This window comes from Macrobrachium rosenbergii, chromosome 8 (genome assembly GCF_040412425.1).
Source record: "Macrobrachium rosenbergii isolate ZJJX-2024 chromosome 8, ASM4041242v1, whole genome shotgun sequence".
In the NCBI taxonomy this organism is placed as follows: Eukaryota; Metazoa; Arthropoda; class Malacostraca; order Decapoda; family Palaemonidae; genus Macrobrachium; species Macrobrachium rosenbergii.
The window spans coordinates 57,492,313-57,513,517 of NC_089748.1; the positions used below are offsets into that span (position 1 = coordinate 57,492,313).

The window sequence follows — 21,205 nt, forward strand, 5'->3', positions numbered from 1 at the left end:
CCCCAATCCCTGCATTCGTCACATGTCAAATTAATAGAGCAAACTTGTCCTCTACAACCGGAACACAAGGTGAGAGAATTGTAAGTTAACTTTGTCATCCGGGTATTGCAGCCTTTACTGCAATACTGTACAGGAAACTACAACTACTAGTGTCGGACATATCCTAACCAGTTGAAAAGGTCAAAATCGTTAAAGTCAATATGAAAAAATTCTGAAAAGGCTACAAAATACTTCACCAAGGAAGAAAATTACGAATCCAGAAATCTCTAAACTGCTGTAACAACACCAAGAGTTGACGCTACAAGCGGCAGAAACAAATTGTCGTGTTGGCGATGTTGTTCCTCTTTTGTACCCTGAAAGTGGGCGGGGCATAGTTACCTACACAAAAAAGAATTGCTACCGTGGAATTCTGAATTCTACCTGCCGTTCGAGTAGAAACTCTTAGCTACGTAATTATTGAGTAAGTTACATATATAAAAAAAGTTTTTATAAAAACAAGCAACCATAAAGTGCTTCTTGTGCTTTACCTGATAAGTAGCAGCATCAAGGTTGGACAGAGCTATAAATAGCAAGTTGTTCTGAACAACATACAAGCATGCTGGAATGGCTAACTTTAATGTCTCCCAAAAATTCAGCACAACATCTCGATAAAGACGATCAAAGGTCACCTTTGCCACTTTACCTGAAAAAAATAATTAAAATATTTCAATCATGTGAGGTCTAATTAACAAGAATGACATCTCTTAAGCAACATCGCTTATTTGTAAACAAATATTTATCAAATGCTTATCAAGTACAGTACTCTCTTGTTGTATTAAGGATAGTCATATCTCACAGGATACAAAAAAGCATTACAAAATTATTCTTACCCGTTTCTATATGTAGGAATCCAAGAGATAAAGTAAGTTTAAGAATTTCGGATAACAAAACAGCTGTGGTAATAATATACTGTTGATGGTTTTCAGCAGATGATGTGCGACTGTATCGTAAAAGCAACACCATTGTTGATGTCTGGACAGCCAGGACAACCAAGCTGAGGGTCTTGATGGAAAAAATCCGCTGTTGAAGCCATCTTTTACCCTCTGGGCCTCCATTATTCCAAGCTGTCTTCTTCTCCTGTCCTATCATTATAACATCCCTGGATAATACAAATACTGTAGGTTGACTTAAGCAAAAAATTGTAAAAGAAAAAAAAAGTCTGAAACTTATAAGTGAAAAATTTGCATATTTAGTTATGTATAGCTTTTCTTTAATGGGCAATTGTTTGAGGTAAGTAAATCTTAAATTATTGGGATAAGGCTATGATGAATTTTACCTACAACCATATTTTGCATACCTTTCTTTTTATTAACCCTTTCAGTTTTGAGAAAAAATTTGAAAATTTTAAAAGCTAACTCCTTCTACACTTATTGCAATACATGAATGAAATGAACATATATAGAACCATAACCTTATTTGAACTTTCAAGCAAATAGCAAAACACTTCATGAAAATCACTACATGGGAAAACCATATTCTCTTCCTTTTCACTTTAAATGTTATTCTTCAAAATCAGACAAACTAATCTACCAAAATGCTCTTACTGCCTCGTGAAGGGAAGAAGAGTTCCCATTATGTAAATGATGGTATTTATTTAATATATATTGTAATCCACTGTAATACACAATATTTTGTACAGACTAAATAAGCATCATATGCCCTAGTTTGTGGGAATGGGAGTATGAAATCACCTACAAAGACAAAACTGATGAATTTTCATGAAATATGATATTTTAATAATAAAATAAGGTTTGTTCATACTACCTGGCAGATATATATATAGCTGTATTTCTCCAAACCGACAGAATTTCAAAATTCGCTGGCACACAGTGTGGCCAGGTGGTTAGCACTCATTCCCACCGCTGGGAGGCGGGAATCGGGAACCATTCCCATTTTCTATTCAGATTTTCTAGTGCCACTGTCTCAAGAGGAGGCGGGTGGGCACTAGTAGATATATATCTGCAGGTAAGTATGAACAAACCTTATTTTATTATTAAAATATCATTTTGTTCATGACACTTACCTGCCAGAATATATAGCTGAATCCCAATCGTTGGAGTGGGAAGACAGAATAGGATTTAGGAAACAAATAAATGTAGGCGATTGACGCCTTGGTTCCTTACCTGTTAGCATAGCTGACTTCGAGGTTATCTGTCACCCAAGCCTGCTTTGCTTTTTTCTAGAGTCTCCAGCAAGGTAGGGACCTATAAAGCTGGAGAGATCTGGAAAACCTGTCCACGTGACCACAATAGGACTAGATCATCGACCATACAGAGAGGAGAAAGACAGCGACCAGCCACCTGACCGCCCTATCTAAGGTAATGAACCTAACATAGGCTAAAAATTGGGGCGTCCATCTCAGCCAGCCACCCAACAGCAAAAAATACAACAACAAGATTAAAAAAATACAACCTAACCCTAAAGGATAGGATGAGTACTGCCTCTTCTTGACTGTGTCTGCGGAGCGTGGTCCCAGCGAAGAGCAGTCTTCAAATGTAGATCTTCATCATATTGTGCAGGCGAACGCACAGATTACTTAGCCAGAAGGTAGCACCAGAATATCATTCAGAGACATATTCTTTGGAGAAGCCACGGTAGATAGCTCTAACTTCATGAGCCTTTACTTTCAGAAGTCTCATGTCACCTTCTAGGCAGGAGGAATGAGCCTCTCTAATAGTACTTCTTAAAAAGAATGCTAAGGCATTCTTAGACATGGGAAGATCAGGTCTCTTCACCGAACACCACAGACTGTCCGATGAGCCTCTAGTTTCCTTGGTCTTGGCTAAGTAGAACTTGAGAGCCCTGACAGGACACAGGACTCTTTCTGACTCTTGCCCAAGCATCTCCGTCAAACCTTTGATCTCAAAAGACTTGGGCCAAGGATTTGAAGGATTTTCATTCTTAGCTAAGAACAAAGGATTTAGGGAGCATACAGCATTAGGACCCCTAAAGCCAATATGTTTGCTAATGGCTTGCACTTCACTAATCCTCTTAGCTGTCGCCAGAGCCGTTAGGAAGACAGCTTTCCTAGTCACGTTCTTGAGGGAAGCCGAAGACAGAGGTTCAAAAGCACTTGACATAAGAAACTTCAGGACAACATCCAGATTCCAGAAAGCGTCTGAGTTGAGGAATTTGACAGTCTCGAAGGATCTCAGTAGTCGTGAAGATCCTTGTTGTCGCCTGAAGTTCAGGCCTCTGTGCCTAAAACTGCCCGATAACATACTCCTATAGCCCATAATAGTCAAAGGACTGCCAGTTTATTCATATGCCTAAGATAAAGGAAGTCAGCTATTTGTGGTACAGGAGTCGTGGTCGAGGAAACTCCTTTACTCCTGCCATCTCCTAAAACAGTCCACTTGTACTGGTAGACCGCGTCGAAGAAGGTCTCCTGGCATTAGCGATAGCCTTTGCCACAGCTCTGAAAAACCTCTTGCTCTAGCCAACCGTGATAGTCTAAAACGCCCAATGATCAGACTCAGAGCGAGAGAGGTTTTTGTGGAACCTTTCGAAATGCGGCTGCCTGAGAAGGTCCACCCTCAGTGGAAGCGTTCTTGGAAAGTCCACTAGGAAGGCCAAGGTCTCTGGGAACCAATCCGCTGCTGGCCAGAAGGGGGCTATTAAAGTCATCCTTGCTCCTTCTGACGTTACAAACTGTATCACTTCCTCCCAGGATCTTGAAGGGAGAGGGAAAGCGTAAGGTCGAGGCCTTTCCAGTCCCAGAGGAGGCGTCTATGGCTACTTGCTCTGGGTCTAAGGACAGGAGAGCAACCGGGAAGCCTTGCCGTCCTGGACGTAGCAAAGAGGTCCACTAGAGGACGTCCCCATATCCTCCACAACTCTAAACATACCTCCTTGTGAAGAGTCCACTCGGTCGGTAGCAGCTGATTTTGCCGACTGAGAAGGTCTGCTCGGATATTCTCCACTCCCGCAATGAACCTGCATTGAGAATAGTGACCCTTGAGCATAAGGTCAAAGCAGGATCTCCCTCACTAGGATGAACAGGAGCAGATCGAGTACCCCCTGTTTTTGAAGTGCGCTAGAGCTGGTATTCGAATTCTTGGACAATTCTGCCTGAAACAGGCTTGAAGAAATGAAGAGCCAGAAAGATAGCACCCAATTCATGAGATTTATGTGCAGGACACCTGTTCCCCTCTCAGGTGCCTGACACTTCCTCCCCCTCTAGTGTTGCTCCCCCATCCTTCCGGGCCATTAGGAAAACAACACTAGGTCAGGGCTCCTGAAACAAACCCCTTCTGCAAGCTTTAAAGGGTCGAACCACACCCTTCAGATGATCGCGATAAAGGAGATATCGTCAAAAGTCTCTTCAATTCTCCTTGTCCTCCAGTTCTCCGCCATGAAAACTGGAGTGGTCTGAATGGAACCTCCCAGGGAAACAAACTTCTCCAGCGAGGAAATGGTCCCCAACAAACTCATCCATTCCCTCACGAGCATGTTTCTTTCCCTAGAAAGGACGGCTTTAAAGCAAAGCAGTTGCCGTTCGGGATGGAGGAAAAGCTCGAAAAGCCACTGAATCCATCTTAATCCCCAGATAGGCGATGGACTGCGTCGAGGATCAGATGGGACTTTTCTTGGTTCACAAAGAAGTCAGGGACCGTCAAATTCAAGCGTCAAAGTCAGGTCCTCCAGACACTTCTCGAAGGCTGCGTATGAGCCAATCGTCAGGTAGAACGACATGAACGCCCCGCCAGGTGAAGCCACCTGCGCAGTTTTCATGATCACCGTGAGAGATCATGGGGCAGTGCACAAACCGAAGCAGAGAGCTCTGAGCTGGAAGACTCGTCCCCCAGCACAAATCTCAGGTACTTCCTTGACTGAGGATGTATGGGAACAACAATCACGCATCCTGTAAGTCCAGAGAGACCATCAGTCCCCTGGTCTTAAAGCCCCTAGAACCGACTGGGAAAGTTTCCATCTTGAATCTCCTTGAGCAAAGTGATTCAAAGGCGCTTACATCAAGACGGTCTCCACTCTCCCGACTGTTCGGGACTAAGAATAACCTGTTGTAGAACCAGAATCCAACTTCAGAACTTGTTTCCACGGCTCTCTTCTCTAACAACTGCTCCAGGAGGTCCTAAAAGAATCTGTTGCTTCTCTCGGTAGTAAGGCGGCGACAGATCCTAGGCGGCGATGCAAAGGGAGTGGTAACATGAAAGGGGATCTTGTAACCCTTCTCTAGAACACTTAGTGACCGTAAGTGGCCCTTCCCGTTCTCAGGCTCCACTTAAAATAAAGAAGCCTGGCTCTACAGGTGTCTGGAGGCGAAAAGTCACTTTTTTTCCCTAGGTTTAGAGGCGCTCCTCTGGTGAAACCTCTTCCTCATGAGAGGCGATCTAGAGGAAGAAGTTCCTCCCTTGAAAAGGGCTTCTTCTTCCTGGGCGGACAAAACTAGAGCAGAGAGAAGAAGAAGAGGAGCTGGAGGACGTCTCGAAAAATGAGCTAACAGATCTTCGTAGCCTTCTCCTTAAGACTTGCGGAGATGTCCCGAATCAAAGACTGGGGAGCAATTGGTTGGACAAAGGCGAACAATAACTCTGCCCTTTGCGAGAAGGAGACAGACTTAGCTGTGAAGTCGCAAAACAAGGCCCTCTTCTTTAGAGGCCCGTACCAAAGAAGTGAGGCAGCCAGTTCTTCAAGATCCATCCCTGACTGCCTTGTCCATACAGTTAGGGCGTAGAGAGCTCCCCCAGGGTAGTGAATCAGACTCCCGAGCTTAGATCTAAAGCTCCCAAGCACCAGTCCAAAAAATTAAACACCTCCATGGTGCGGAAGAGACCTTTGAGATGATGGTCTGTCTCTGACAAAGTCCAAGAAACCTTAGCAGTAGACAGATGTGACCTTCTGGAAGCGTCGACAAGACTGGTGAAATCCTTGAAGAGGAAGGAACTCTGGGCTGAGATCTTTCCGTCTCATACCACATACCAGCCTTGCGGAGCTTAGGCCGATACGAGAAAGAGGTCTTGCCATGGGACTCCGTTCCTCCATCCACCGTTGACTTTCTTGAAAGCCACTCTTGATATGCAGAAAGTCATCTTCAAAAACCAGCTCTCCTTGCTTTGGAAGAAGCTAACTGAAAGAGGCGGAGAGAGAATGAAAGGTTTAAACTTGTCTCGAACAAGTCTTTAAGCAATCCGGTCAAAACTTGATGTCGGAGTAGAGGAAGCGAGCGGGCTCGGCGTCAGCAGGATCAGAATCGCCAGAAACCTCTCCCGCCACAGCCGGAGAAACAGCGAGTCACCCAACACTTTAGGGAGCGAAGGCCTTGAGGTCGATACGAAAGATCTTCTTTTCCCAGGCGAGGAATGCTCCGTAGCGTCCTGAAGAGCAACCGAAGGGACGTCCTGAGGAGCGTCCTGGAGAGCGTCCTGAAGAGCGTCCACACTGGCGTCACGCCCAAAAACCAGAAGAGCGTCCTGTCGAGCGTCCTGCACAGAAGCGTCCTGAAGAGCGGCTACCGAAGCGTCCCGGGAAGCAGCTCGCGAAGCGTCACGTTGACGAGCGTCAAGACGAGGAACTTGAGAGCTAACAGGGCGACAAAGAAGGCGGCGACACGAAGCGAAGAGCAGCGGAGCAGGAGAAGGAGACTTCCGCTGATCTCTTGACAGGCAAAGTCAAGTCCTTGCGTGACGAGGAGCAGAAGTCCCCTCTCAGCAATAAGAAGACAACTGCCGCTGCATGTCAACAAAATCTTCTTAGATGGAGAAGAATCAAAGTCTGGGAGGAGGGCAATCCTGTGGGAGGCGATGGGCGAGGGCGCCTTCTTCTTCCTCACAGAACAAGAAAGGTTCCCTCCTTAGAACGACTGGAAGTGCTCAGAAACATCCTCATCAGGCCCAAATCCTAGTCCTCTTCTGCGGTGGAAAAGCTTCCAAAATAACCAGCAGCGAAGACTGACGAAGCGTCCTCTTGAACAGCTCCTCTTGAGGCGAGAGTCCTTCTGCAGAATTCCACCCCCTTAGAGGAGGGCGCCTCGGGCGAAAAGCAGTCGCGCTGAGAATGTGCGCGAGCCGCGATCTCTGGCAACCTGGGAGGCGACAACAGGGCGTGGCGAAGGGCGTCAGATCATGGGAAGCCCCCGTAACCTTCTTGCGGCTTTCGACATGCCTTCTCCCTGAGTCCTGGGAGTCTGACAGCGGTCCAGGCCTAGAAGCATTATGGGGCCGATCTGACGCCCCCTCCACAACACTGGGGGGAGCACTACACTTCACAGCACTTTGAAGAGATGTCACTTTGTTTTGGTACTTGCGGATGGGTCGTGATCTCCGCCAGGGCAAAACCCTCCCGCCAGACACAACATCAGGGCCCGAAGGCAAAACCACAGGGACAGGTGCAACATCAACTACATTAGGATTATCAGGAGAGGAAATAACCTGACTCTTGCACACACTCCTGGAGGAAGACCTCCTGACCCTGTCACGCTCCAACTTGCGAACATACGAATCATAAGACTTCCAGCTCGCATCCGATGAGGTTCACACACTCCTTACATCGATCATCTATAAGACAAACATGCCCCTACACCTCAAGCAAACCCGGTGAGGAGTCTACGAGCTTCGGTAGCCTCACCTTACAATCACTCATGCAACATACGAAACTAGCAGAACTAAGACCAGACATATTTAAAGAAAAGTCATAAGCAAAATCAACAACAGTCCAGAAAAAAGCGTGTGCCAATCCACAGTCCAAGATCCAAAACCAAAAGTCAAGAGAATACTTAAGTGGGAATAAGCAAGTTAACGAAATCCAGAGGCGGAGTACTGTAACAGATGTTAACAGTACGTGACAGAAAGAAAATCTGAATAGAAAATGGGAATGGTTCGATTCCCGCCTCAGCAGCGGGAATGATGCTAACCACCTGGCCACGCTGCGTGTGCAGTTTGAGATTCTGTCGGATTTCGGAGAAATAAGCTATATCTGGCGGGTAAGTGTCATGAACCAAAACCAATATTCAGAGGGTTAAATGCCAAGTCTTTCTTTTTCTTTAAATCTTCAGCTGAAAACCTTTATGAACATACTCAAAAGACTGTAAACCAAAGGTGGCTCAAAAGGAAAATCAGACTGCCAAGAGAAACAAGTTATAGGAAATTATGATAAATAAATAAACAGGAGGACAGAAAAGAAAATTAATACACTTGAAATTCATGTGATTTCAAACATGAGCAGGAAGGAATTTGCTACTTACTTAAATATACGATCAAAATATTCCACAATTACACTAGGTCTATTCAAGAATATTAATTTTAGCCAAGATAAAGCCTCTGGCAAATAATATCAAACCTAATGCTAGAAAATGACACACTGTTTGCTGCAGCGGCTTGCCTATTGTTGTAAGCAAAAACAGCTGGGTCAGGTAAAGAAGAGAGTAAAGGATGTTTGTCATTATAGTGAATTTTATGCAATAAACATGATGAACTCACTTTACAACTGTACCACAAGTCAACAATACAAGTTACAAATAAAAAGCTGACTGATGGCATAACTTTATCCAAGAGTTTCATATGAGAGTCTGGACTGGAAGATCAAACTAAAGAACAGTATGAAGAAAAGAGTTTAAACACTTAGATATTACAGCTTCATCCTGGCACATTCTAGAACATTTCTGCAAGATAACTTTTTGAGAAACAAAAGAAGCAATATTATGTATATGCTTCTCAAAAAACAATTGTTTATCAATCTTAAGAGTCACTGGCATTTACAACCATACCATTTACTGTATATGTAAATGAGGATTCCAAGAAAAAAGTCTTCTGGACTGACTATCATACTTTGAGGTTTAGAAGGGTTAAGCTAAATGCAGCTAAACAAAAAGCATTACTCCTAATTTTTTCAAAATTTTATCGTTCTTTGACAGGAAGTCACCCTTAACCTTAACTCTCAACCTTGAAAATGACACAAGTCCACTGCCAACAATGAAAGAAAAATCAATATTGATTCTTAAATTATATTGTACACAATACAACTATTATGTCATGAAAATAGCCTAGTCTTCCGAACAACTTTTTTATTGTCAAGGAAGTGATCCTCATGGTTTACTTTCAGCACATTAAATGTTAGCTTTTATTGGTCAATTAAATGACTAAGACCAGAATAGATATCTTTTGCTCCTTTACAAAATGTGAGGCTTCAGTGCTCACTAAGGTTGCTTTTGAATACCTAGGCTCTGATACCATGAAACGAACGTTGTAACTTTCTTGTCAAACTCTTCATCCGATATTGTCTCAACCCCAAAACAAGTAGAATAAACTTGTTGCACAACCCATATTATAATCTAGAATGGGGACAGTCAAATTGTAATGGAATTTTTGCATGTTAGGCCACAATACAAAGAGGGAAGAGAGAAGGCACAAAACTTTGTTTGTATTGTAAAAAAAAAAAAAAAAAAAAAAAAAAAAAAAAAAAAAAAGTAATTCTAAAGAAAAGCTTTGCCCCTTGGGGGTGGAACACAAAAACACGAACAAAAGTCGGTAAATTTCTCAAACTGGGCTATCCCATCTGTACTGCATTATATAAACCCTTTTTTAAGTTGTTCAATAAAAAAATATTAATAATTGCTATCTGTGTGTAGAGCTCTTCTGTAGATTCTATGTTTATGTTTTATGTGATCTGTATCATACTAGCATAAATTATTAGACTGGAAGCTGCCAGGACTGAATTCTTTGAAGATAAGAATAGGCCTACCAGAGGGTGCAGTGGTTTTCTTATGTGGAGGACAGATATTAAGCTGCACCATAAACTCTGCTAGCTTAAGTTAAAGGTGTATTTATGAGGATGTGGATACACTGTTGTCCCCATTCATTACGAGGTAAAACTGAAGACTACTACTGCAGCCTGGTTCCAGCCAGTCACCAACTGGAATATATAATGCCTTTTATTTATGACTTTACGTCTTTTTTTTACGCTCATCTCCCAGATGCTGGTACTAAACACAGTACCCATTTTGCACATTAATTGGTAGTTTGAACCAGAGAGGTGCAGTAGTAGTCTTCAGTTTTACCCATTATGATACTTAGTAGTCTTCAGTTTTAAAACTGAAGACCATTATGATACTTAAAAGTTGTAGGTTAATGATTTTGAGACATGACTTATCGCAAATGAATACTTATCCTTCGGTAAAACTGAAGAAATTAACTTGTCTACTACCTGCAATCAGTAAACACAGTTCTTGCCAGTTACTGATGGAGAGGCAGTATTCAGACTTTTGATTATGTTTTTATTAAGGGTCGGGATAAGTATTCATTTGGCGATGGAAATAAACCTCAAAATCATGTAAATATCATTTGTTTTTATGAAAGCAATTTATAAGGAACATAGTCTTGTTCTTGCCACCCGAATACCCCCTTTTTGTTTTTGTTTTTCCTTAAGTGTGTATGTTTATGGGAACGACACAGGACTGGTTTTTTCCTTTCATCGCCACAGAACTGGTGCACAGCGCCCATTTTACACAAACTGGTAGTTATCAAAACCAGAAGGGGGGGGGGGTTAAGTAGTCCTCAGTTTTACCAGACTTAACATTAGTTCTTGGCCTAAGCCCTCCTTGCACTGCCCAAATAATGCCAGTGCTACAAGTAACGACCACAACACGTCTAAGTACACTTTGATCAGACCTAAAGCTAGCCTTTTTCTGAACTCCGGGACTCTACCGGGTATGCCAATAGGGAGCATTTTCTCTGTATCGGACGTTAACTACCCTATTGGTGTCCACTACTGTAACTGGGCTTTATTCCCACTACAGACAGGTTATTAGGGTTACCGTCATTCCATTTAGTCATAGTCTGCCCTTTCAGGATAGGGCGATAGGCATCTCTAAATGTCTGTAAACTACCGTAGGGTTTCCCCTCTCAGGCCACCTACCTTTCATTCAAGGTTAAGAGCTTTACTATTTTTCACACAAAAATCAACTCAATTATCCCACAAAATACTAAACATAAATAAGTACCTGGCAAGCTACACCATGCTTAAGATATCCAATTTCACAATAAATATCAAGTCATGAAGATCCGTGATCTGTCCCCTATGCTAGAAGTAAAGACTTGGAACAGGTTTGCTAATTCTTCTACGTAAAGAAACTAATGTTTGTGGCACCGATGCGAGGAACATTACTATAATGTTTCAATGTTTACTTCTGCACTAATTAAAATAAATCAAAAGAAAAATATCACTCAAGTCAGTAGAAAAGTTTAAAGATCATTATGTCTATTCGGAGAAATTCGTTCATCAGTAAACTCTTCGGATATTTAAAACATAATAATCAGCGAATTTTATGAGAAACCTTCCTGCCACTGGGTATAGCAACGGATTCTTATTCAGTTCCGTAGAAATTTCATGCTTGGCAGAATCAAAACAAAGCAAGAGAGCGCAATGTGGATTAAAATGATTCATAGAATGCTACTGTATAAGGAGAAAAGTGCAGTTTACGAATATCAAATGCGCCATAAAAATCGATGGTTAACTATATATTATAAAAGTAATGAACAGATAATAACCTACTAAGCACACACTGTCCACTTTTTTTCTTATTCTAACCAATAATACCAAAAAGTAGTCGATGTCGACTTCTTTGAGACATGAAAATTTTCCTGGTTGTCTGCCTACTGACAACACACACATATACTGTGTATATATATATATATATATATATATATATATATATATATATATATATATATATATATATATATATATATATATATATCTGATGTTTATAAATGTACATTTCATCTCCATATAGAAAATATACTGAATATTGATCAAGAAAATTACATTCTACACAGGACTGAAAGCCATGATATCTAATGTTTTATTGACGCACAACTATTTTGATTACCTTGACGGTAAATATAAAAATAATTATTTTACCATTTTACTGTTAATTATAATGTGAATGGGGGGTTTCAGTTTGAATTCCGACGTTCATTTGTCATCGGCTAAAAGACGCATAGAGTAGAGAAGTGAAGAAGCCTTACAATAGACACCATAAGTACAGTACTGTCTAAACTCTTTACGTTAAACACATTGAATCAGCCATTTTAGTAGCGAAGCCTGTTTATACCCATCTAGCTACACCGTCATAATAATTACGTCTGAAATAAAATTTATACAAGATAATGACTATAGAGAGTGAAAATTCTAATGCTGGAATACTTTAATAAATGAAAACAAAAATAAAAGTTAGAAAATAACCAAAAGTATCATTTCTCCAGCAGCACAGTAAACCTAAGCCTTAGGGGAAGACCTGGTAGTGCCTTTACAAATATCATGCCAATTAGCCTATTCGGGAGATATTCAAGCAAGTCAAACACCATACGGAAATTAAAAGGTAACAGAGTAAACGTACATCACAATGGCTTCATAAGGGTAAGAAGTGGGTTGATGCGTCAATATGTTACAAAATCATACTGAAATTTTGACATAGAAGACACACGAGTATATACCCGAATGAAGAAAGTGAAGTTTAGCCGGAAAGAAAACATAAAAGGACGTTATCATGGTCATTGCTACAATTAATTATTAACTCATAACTTGAAACAAAAAGAATTAGGATACAACGACGAAATGGTGAAAATATAATTCTTACCTCTGCACAGACTTACGCGTGGGCAAAGCACAGTTGTGAATGGGGCAAAGGCTCTATTTTTGGAAACTATTCTGGTAGAAAGGATAAAAAAAATAGGTAATGAAGTTTGATTAAAGTAAGCAACAAGGCATTCTGCGACAATGGAAATGGGTATACCGATGAAAAAATCGAAAATATTCAAAACAGATTAAAACTGATTAAGTCTGTAACAATTAATGTAAATGTAAGATTTCACCGCGTGTCTATGGAGATAGGTGGCCCCTAAGAACATGCTATGAAAGAATGATGTAATATATTTGCTTGTCAAAAGAAAGATAAATGACCTCATATTGACCATGATAATTCATTTGGAAAAACTGCAAAATGCATGGAGTGGGATAACAACGCAAAATCAACAACCGAAAAAATAATAAAAATAACAAATATGTCTCATACGATTGGGATAGATGGGGATGTGGAAATTACCTGAATAGTAAACCCTCAAGATATCTAGAGATACATGAATGATAAACGATGAAAATAAACTGAAAGCACAAAATATCTCAGCGTTACACATGAAATAGAGCAGATATGGAATGACGACCAACTTACCGCTCGGATAGTGGTTGTGGTTGGTTCAGATCAACATGGTTTGCATCAGCACAAACCCTTGCTCGAAGGTAAGGCCCGTTGTTGTGGTAAGGTGTTGAAGGGACAAGAGGTCTGATGCGTTCCTGCGGACTTTGCCCAGCCAACAGAGACTGGCATAAAGTGACTGTGTGCGTACTGAGATGTCTAGGATGCTAATCTTTTTGCTAGTACTGGGACTTTCAATAAAATGTCATACGGCCATTGAAAAACGAAAATTAATCGGTCACATGAAGCAATCACTGCCACTGAGTGCGTTAATCACCATGGATTTATACGAATACCATGCTGGGTCCACGGTCTTTTTTTTTTAGACAATAGCTGGGCCTATCAGGCTATATAGTGAAATTTGACCTTGGGCTTTAGAGGGGGAGAGATAAACCAGAACTTAAGCTCCGCATAGTCCGTTAGTGGTTTCTCAGTGGTAGGGTATGGTCGCAATGAGTCTGTTAACGGCAGAATATCTGCAAAACCATGCTGGGCGACTGCTCGCTCTGACAGGTCACCAGTGCAATTGAAAGATACACACAGGAGTCCGGATAGGTCATCATGGTAAGGGAAAGAGATATACAAATGTCTGAAGTGAGACTAACTTATTCCCTTGTTTTTTTTTCTTTTTATTAAGCTGACGTTGTCAGCACAGGCTCTTGTTCACTGAGCAGCCCGTAAGACCTTATTCCCAAAAACTGACCTGTTTTGATCAGGCATGCAGAATGAAGAGTAGTGACAGGTAATTGACCGGGTATCCTAACAGAAAACTAGTGACCGGTAACTAGTGATGTACAGGCAAGTAACTGAGGGGGCGAAGGTGATGGCTACAACAGATTTCACCAACAAAATTTTCAAAGCTTTACTGTATCTCAATACCTTACGGGCTGCATGAAGACACGGCAGCAAATTTAACAAAAACAAAAACTGAAAAGTTGTGGGGGATTACAAATGGGGCACATGTCCCCTAGAGGAAATATGGGCTACAAAATATATAGCTATGGCTACACTGGGGGAAGAGGCAGCTACGTTCTATTAAGACGACTTAGACAAAGACGGTGACTGGTGACGACAACCCTAAACAAGAAAACGTGGGGAACAGTGGAACCCTATAACAAAGTAAAAATAAAAGCCAAAAGCAGACTGTGAGATAATGAAAAATGGAAAGAACGACTATGGAATCAATGGAGCCTGGATATAGACACGACATAGAAGGGTGAAAAAGAAAGAAAGAAAAAAATATATATATATATATATATATATATATATATATATATATATATATATATATATATATATATATATATATGATATATATATGAGCACAACAAAAGACAAAAGACAAAAGACGAAATTCACTGCGATTACAATTCGTAATTTTTTGTTGGAATGCAGAGGATATAACTAAAATACTGAAACTACAATAACCACATGAAGAGGACCAAATTGGTGTAGCTTGAACATTTTTGACTGAGTGAAGGTAATATCGAAAAAAGAAAGTACTACACCATAAATGGAAAATATAAGAAATAAAATCAAAGAAAGAATTGTCCCAAACCATAAAACTGAGGCGCCGTTGCAGAGGCACAGCCTCAATCTTGAACCAGATAAAATACCTGGGTGTGACACAACAACACGAAAAACTACTCCAAAGGACAAATAAAAAGGGCCCAAATGAAACAAAGCAGATAACAAACATGTCTAATGCAACCATTAGTAAAAGTCGTAGTACGATGAATGTAGGAATTTCTGCTTTAAGAGCTGAAACAGGGCCCTCTTCCTGCCACTCAAGAGAAATGAAAATAAACTAGTGTATCAGAGGCATAAACCTGAGTGGTGGAAACAGGTTCCTATATGAGATAACCATAGACCAATATGAAAATAAGAAAACACCTTGGATTCTGCAAATATAAGCATATATGAAAGAGTTAAAACATAAACTTATGCAAAATTAAATAAATTAAGGGTAAGCAGTTAAAATAAATGATAAATGATTGGGACAAAAAAGTATGGCTAAAAGAAATGAATGACAAGGCAACCTTAAGATTATGTATAAAATTCAAGGAAAACATAGAAGAAACCCGGTATGATAACACTAAAAAAACAATGCTGATCAGTAGGGCTACATTAAGCACACGAGAATTAAACGATAGGAACAGGTTAGAAGGCGAAGATAGAAAATGTTTATGCTGTGAAGAAATAACTGAAAACTTAGAACATTTCTTACTTTACCGCCAGGTGACATTAGGAACAGATATGGATTGGTGCAGCATCCTTATCATCATCAAGAAAATAAAGAGAAACTGAAAGCTAATATCTTACTATCCTCACATCGATCGAAAGGAGAAAGTGAAAATATGAAGGAATTTATAATAAATATATGGTATCATACAGACAGTAAACTTGAACACACACAAGCAAAGGAGAAACAGCGCGAACAAGGGAGCCGTTTCAAAGGTACGTCCCATCTACTATTACTACTGACAGCAATTCTCCAATTGCGGATGCCGAAATTGTTGTGAATTGTGATGTTAATTTTATAAATCCTAAGAAGCGTAGTCCTGTAATCTTGTTGAGGATGTAAGTAAATGGCATGGGAACTTCTTTTTAATGTATTTGGTAAACCCTGAACTTTAGGCCACTGCCATAAGCTCAAGGTAATAGTGAACCTAAATCACTTTATCTTAGACAGCTGCTTAATAGGGCCTAAACTCGGCCATTGTCACTGTTATCCATGTTTCAACCAAGAAGGACATAACCTAGATACAGTTCTTTCATGTGTAGGTTATTCATAAAGTGTTGGAATTTGAGAGGCTAGCCTATGTATGGATCAGTATATTAAAATATAGGCTATGTCTGATCTTGCAGTTCAGTAATTTTATAACTATGACAAGATGTTTCGTCGGAACACATAATGAAGCAAAGACATAACAAATACGTTAGGCCAGGCCAGTATACAAGCCAACCCCTTTGGGTAGCTCAATTACACAAGTCCGCATCCATTCCAGATTTAATATAGACACAGAGTTATTCGGCATATTCTAAACCATCCGAATATGAAGTTTAGTCAGATTATGGTAATTTTGCAATTTACCATGATGAATAAGGTAAGGTGGGGAGGTGAATAATTATTAGCTAAAGAGAACAGGAAGACTTAAATTGTATTCTCCAGTGTTATGCCTATGGTAATTCTAAGGAAGAGCTCTACAAAGAGATATTGTTTATTAATGAATTTTTTTGACAACAGTATAGAAAAGGGTGTATATGATGCATTACAGATGAGATAATTTGAGAAATTTATGCAAGTGAAAATTTACTGTCTATTGTAGAGTTACTAATGCCTGATGTGTGTTTGTAGAGCATGCACCAGGCATGAGAGTTCGTTAGATCCTTTATGTTTCTGTGTCCCATAATAGATAGGTAACTTTTCAACTAAAAAACTTCACAGTTTGTTCTAGTGAAGTTTGTGATGTTTTTGAATTGCCTATGGTGCATGTAATTTATGAATCATATGCAAAATAAAATTCTGGGAGTATTTAGTTGTTCTGCTGATAAATTCTTTGCCTTAGGAAAACATATATTTTGGCCAACTGAACTTAACTGGTGAGATTGGGATGAGGAAAATATGTTGCTTCTAGCTGTAAATCTGAACCTTAAGGTATGGAATATGGTGCATGCAATGTTAAGGGGGAGACGCAACCTAATGTGCAAAGTTAGGTGAGGATAAATTCCTGTTTGTTCATATAAAAATGTAAACCATCACCTTTTACTTCCTTGTAGGGGAGTGGTGCCTTCAGTGCACCTCATGTGGTGCACTGTTGGCATTAGTAAATGTTTGCAGCATCCCTTTGGCCCTAGCTGCTTCCACATTTTAGTCTTTTACTTTACCTCCCATTCTGGCTTCCTTTCTTCACTCTTGCTGTTCAACTTCCCTAACTATAACTTCTTCATGCAACTTTGGGTTTTCTCCCAGTTCCACCTTTAGAACCTTGTATGTCATCTTTATTTTCTGAATTTATTTATCTAGCCATCTAATCACTACAGCCCCCCCTCCCTTTTCATTGTTGTTAGTGGTAAATTACTGGAGTGCCCCAGTATATGGCTTGACAGCCTTCATTTCATAAAATCATTTCATAAATCACCTTTATATAAGGAGAATTCCTCAGCACGAGCTGGATTCGGTTGTTGAAACTTAGTAACATGGTAGTTAACTGATGGTACGGGTTGCCTAACAAGATAGTTAACATGTAGCATGGGGAGGGGGGGGAGCCCACACTCACCTGCTGTCATCAAGCAGTTTTCAGCCACAGTTGAGTTAAGACGTCTTGCTACTCTCTGACTTACCATCAAGTTGAAACTTCTTTCAACTTTAAGGTTATATGAAGGTTTTTGCTGCTTCACATCCCTGGCATTAGTGTAACATGTCTGTTGTTCTGCACTAGTATTCTTTGTATTTGAGGGGTTTGACAACAGCAGAGTAAGGCCAAAAAGATGTTTGCCATTTTCTTCAAAGGGGATTCCACTGCCTTTGAGTGACCAGATCTTTCTGGATCCTTTCTACAAGACTGTCCTCTCTTTTTCCCCTTCCTTCTACTCATATGCTTCACAAGAGGGTTATGTGCAGTAGTGCAGGTGCTGTCTAATAGTGCTAATCTAGGTGAGCTCTGAGTCCTTCCAGACCACTTATGAGAGGACTTGTTAGACGTTCTCTTTTTGTGTGAGGAAGGACGGGCACAAGAAGACAGGGTGGAAGAGTTTAACAACATGGAGAGGAAGGAAGCAAATATGCTTTTGTGTTTCTTCACCTTATTCCATCTGCACTTTATAACTCTCCTCAGCTACAGTAGAAGGTGTTTCAAGGCAGAAAGTAGTTTCAAAGGAATACAACCTGTTTTTGATACTATGAGGATATCTTCACAGCCAAGGTGATCATTATGAGGCTCAACAGCAATAAGTTTCTTAGCTGAAACACCAGGAAAAGATGGGTAACTGAATACTGAGGGATGGTAGTGTCTGTCAGTACTCCAGCTTATTTACTGGTGATTTTTAGCTTGTTCATGTATTTATTATTTGTTGTGAATTAAAAATATTTATAATTTTCTGTTAAATACTCAACAAAGTACGAGTATTGCAAAATAAGTATTAGTTATTCTTGTATGGTAAATATATTATGCTCGGTTACTTTCTTCTTTTCTTGGTTATTCTTTCCTTTTCCACTTACTGTATGGGGTTTCTATTTTGAGGAAGCTTACTGGCCAAGTTTAGGATAGCTCATTCCATTAGAACATGTGCATCTTATGTACCTTTCATTAGTACATTTTTATTTTCAAACTTACTTATAAGCTAAAAAACTTGGTCTCTTTTAAACTACATATAACATCAGGTTTGGAAATTATGCCAGTCCTTTGTTAAGAGGCTACAATTTGATTATATAATGAAGATGGTGTAGATTATAATGGTAATAAAAAACAGTCATTCACTGAGTAATGGTACAGTAATAATGATACTGAAATTTATAAATGTGTAAGCAAAATACAGTCACGTATTGTTAAAATAACATTCACGAAAGAAATAAAAAGAAAATTGAATTTTCATTGAATATAATTGAGGTTAGCTGCCTTCTGTCAATTACTGGTATTATAAAAGGACGTACAGTACACTATTACTCTTTCACCAGAGAAATACAGAACTGTACCTTTATTTAAGAGACTCAGTGAAGTATGGTGTGTAGTATCTTAGTTTCTAAGTTTCATAAACAAATGTCCTTAATTATTTGAAAGGAATTAAGGATATAAAAATTAAAAATAGCAAAATTATGTGGTCAGAATGATGCACTGAAGGTAGCCAAAAACAGAAATTTCCTCACTTTTCTTGTAAATATATATTAAAATAAATATAACAGTTTTATCAATTCTTTTTGCATCATGGAAAGGTGAGAAATCTTTCCAGAGAAATATACATGTATTACTTGTTTTTGCATATAAAACAAGTAGGAAAATAAGGAAAAAGTAGACAAAAATGTCTGATTTTCCATTTTGAAGTGGTTTGATGAGGATTCTTTTTAAACAGCCTATGCTTTTGTATACATAAATTAACCTATCCCCTAACACTCTCCAGACATTATCCCAATGCTACCTATGTCAATATCCCATCTTTATGGTTAACAGTCCCAAGGGATGAAATTTGAACGATGTCCTTGAAATCTTAAGGGGGTTAAGCAGAATTAATATATAGAGCTGTAAGATTATGAGATTTCTTGATAATACAAGTGGTCTAATTAGTATTCTATTTTATTTCCAGAAGATGCAGTCATTTACAAGGAGTTGTCTTGCCCTGCTTCCCTTCAGTTTGCCACAGAAATGCATTGGGGCTATGTCTCCTGTTGCATCTCGGTTTTTGCACACTGTTATTCAGAGGCCTGCAGATTCAGCAGTTAAATATCCATGTACATTGTTGCAGGTAAGATCCTTGTTTGTGTTTAAGACTGAACAAATTATTTTGTATGGCCCATTTGGGAGCGATGAATTACATGGCCCAGTGTTCTTAGTAAACATTATGGCAAAACAACTGTTTGTGCATTCTTTTTATTTCCAGCCAAGTATACCCTCACTGGTGCAGTCCTGTGGCATGAAAATGAAAGGTCGACTTAGGCTACGTTGTGATGACTGTTATTATGTCATGCGTGAGGGCCGTATGTATGTTATGTGCAAGTCCAAGCCACGTCACAAACAAATGGCCATGAAGAAAAAAGAGAAGAACACGTGGATTTTATCTCATGCAACACAAGGACCTCGTGGATTGTTCTGTAAACATCGTCAGTGGTAGACACTTTATTTCTGCTATAGTATTTTTTATATGTATTTAAACAGATGTACAGAACTTTACCAAGGTATTTGAATAGAATACAGTGTTGTGTATTAGAATAAATTATGCTCTGTTTTAACATATTTGTTTCTTCCAGGATCCTCACAAAAATATTTTAGTCAAATAAGACCCAGACCTTTGCCATGTCTGTTGTATAATATTTGGATATATGTAAATAATGTTGAATGACTAAAAATTAATTCAAGGAAATAAGGAAACCCTTATTTACCTTATGTTTAATTCTGGTAGGAGGTTAAAAAACTTCATGAAAAGTAAAATTGCTTGTCTTAAATGTAGTTGCCTGTTACTATCCCAGATTCATAGTTCACCAGGTAAACTGTTCTCACATCAGTGGCCTCTGACTTGAGTGGATTGGTATATACATATATACATTATACTTTATATATTTTTTTTGGCTTTTTTCCTCTTACAGTGTTCAATTTTTGTTTTTTTTAAACACACATAATTTTGCATATACCCAATTCTGCAGTTCAGCACCTCCAAACATACTCCGCAGAAAACAGAACACTGGCCAGGCACACATCTGGGCACAACAGCACAGTTTATTAACAAGTCAGTCACGTGTCTAGCTGACCCACGGCTTCACACACTCCCAGAATATGTATACTGGTACTTTTAGTGAGAAGGCAACAAATTGGTTTACTGTATCAGTCAGATGTGAGATCGATGACTGATATGCAAATACTGTCATCTGTTCACATTGTTTTTGTTCTTGCTGTTTTAGCAAGATTGGAAATTGGAAATTTCACAATCTTGTTATCTTGTTTTGGTTCAAGATATTATTTGCAGTTTTCTAAAACTTTTTCCACAAGTACCGTGCCCATAAGTTTGGTAATTATTAGTCATTTCAAGTGTTGATTACAGGACTATAATGCTGTTATTATACTAGTTTTGGTTTAGGTCTACAGATAATCTTTTATGGAAAGTACTTTGTGTTCATCATTGTTACCTCTAATGCCACAAGACACAAAGGGCCTCAGTGAAATTCCACAACTCACATCTTCCACAAATCTCTACCCATCTTCAGTCTCCCTTCCCATATGTCTGGGTCTTCCTCCTCTTCTGGTGCTCACA

General features: G+C 39.5%; 1 protein-coding gene and 1 long non-coding RNA gene across 5 annotated transcripts in view; one reads left to right on the top strand and one right to left on the bottom strand.

Annotated features, from left to right (window-relative positions):
* LOC136840905 (UDP-N-acetylglucosamine transporter-like) overlaps window positions 1-21,205 on the bottom strand; it is an 88,118-nt gene that overhangs the window by 60,578 nt on the left and 6,335 nt on the right. For 3 of the 4 annotated variants that reach the window (XR_010853777.1, XR_010853778.1, XM_067107870.1), the window contains exons 1-3: window positions 10,994-11,127; window positions 870-1,138; window positions 528-682 (exon numbers count right to left, since the gene is read on the bottom strand). Coding sequence is in view for 2 of the 4 variants with exons in the window: in XM_067107870.1 (XP_066963971.1) it covers window positions 528-682; window positions 870-1,128 (414 nt within the window). In the remaining 2 variants the exon portion in view is untranslated. Of the gene's footprint in view, window positions 1-527; window positions 683-869; window positions 1,139-10,993; window positions 11,128-12,631; window positions 12,703-21,205 lie in introns of those variants that run through there. The other variant, XM_067107869.1, reaches the window with a different exon arrangement.
* Window positions 15,686-19,979, top strand: LOC136840904 (uncharacterized). The gene is made up of 3 exons (XR_010853776.1): window positions 15,686-15,826; window positions 19,547-19,705; window positions 19,841-19,979. It is a non-coding gene; the product is annotated as an uncharacterized lncRNA (long non-coding RNA).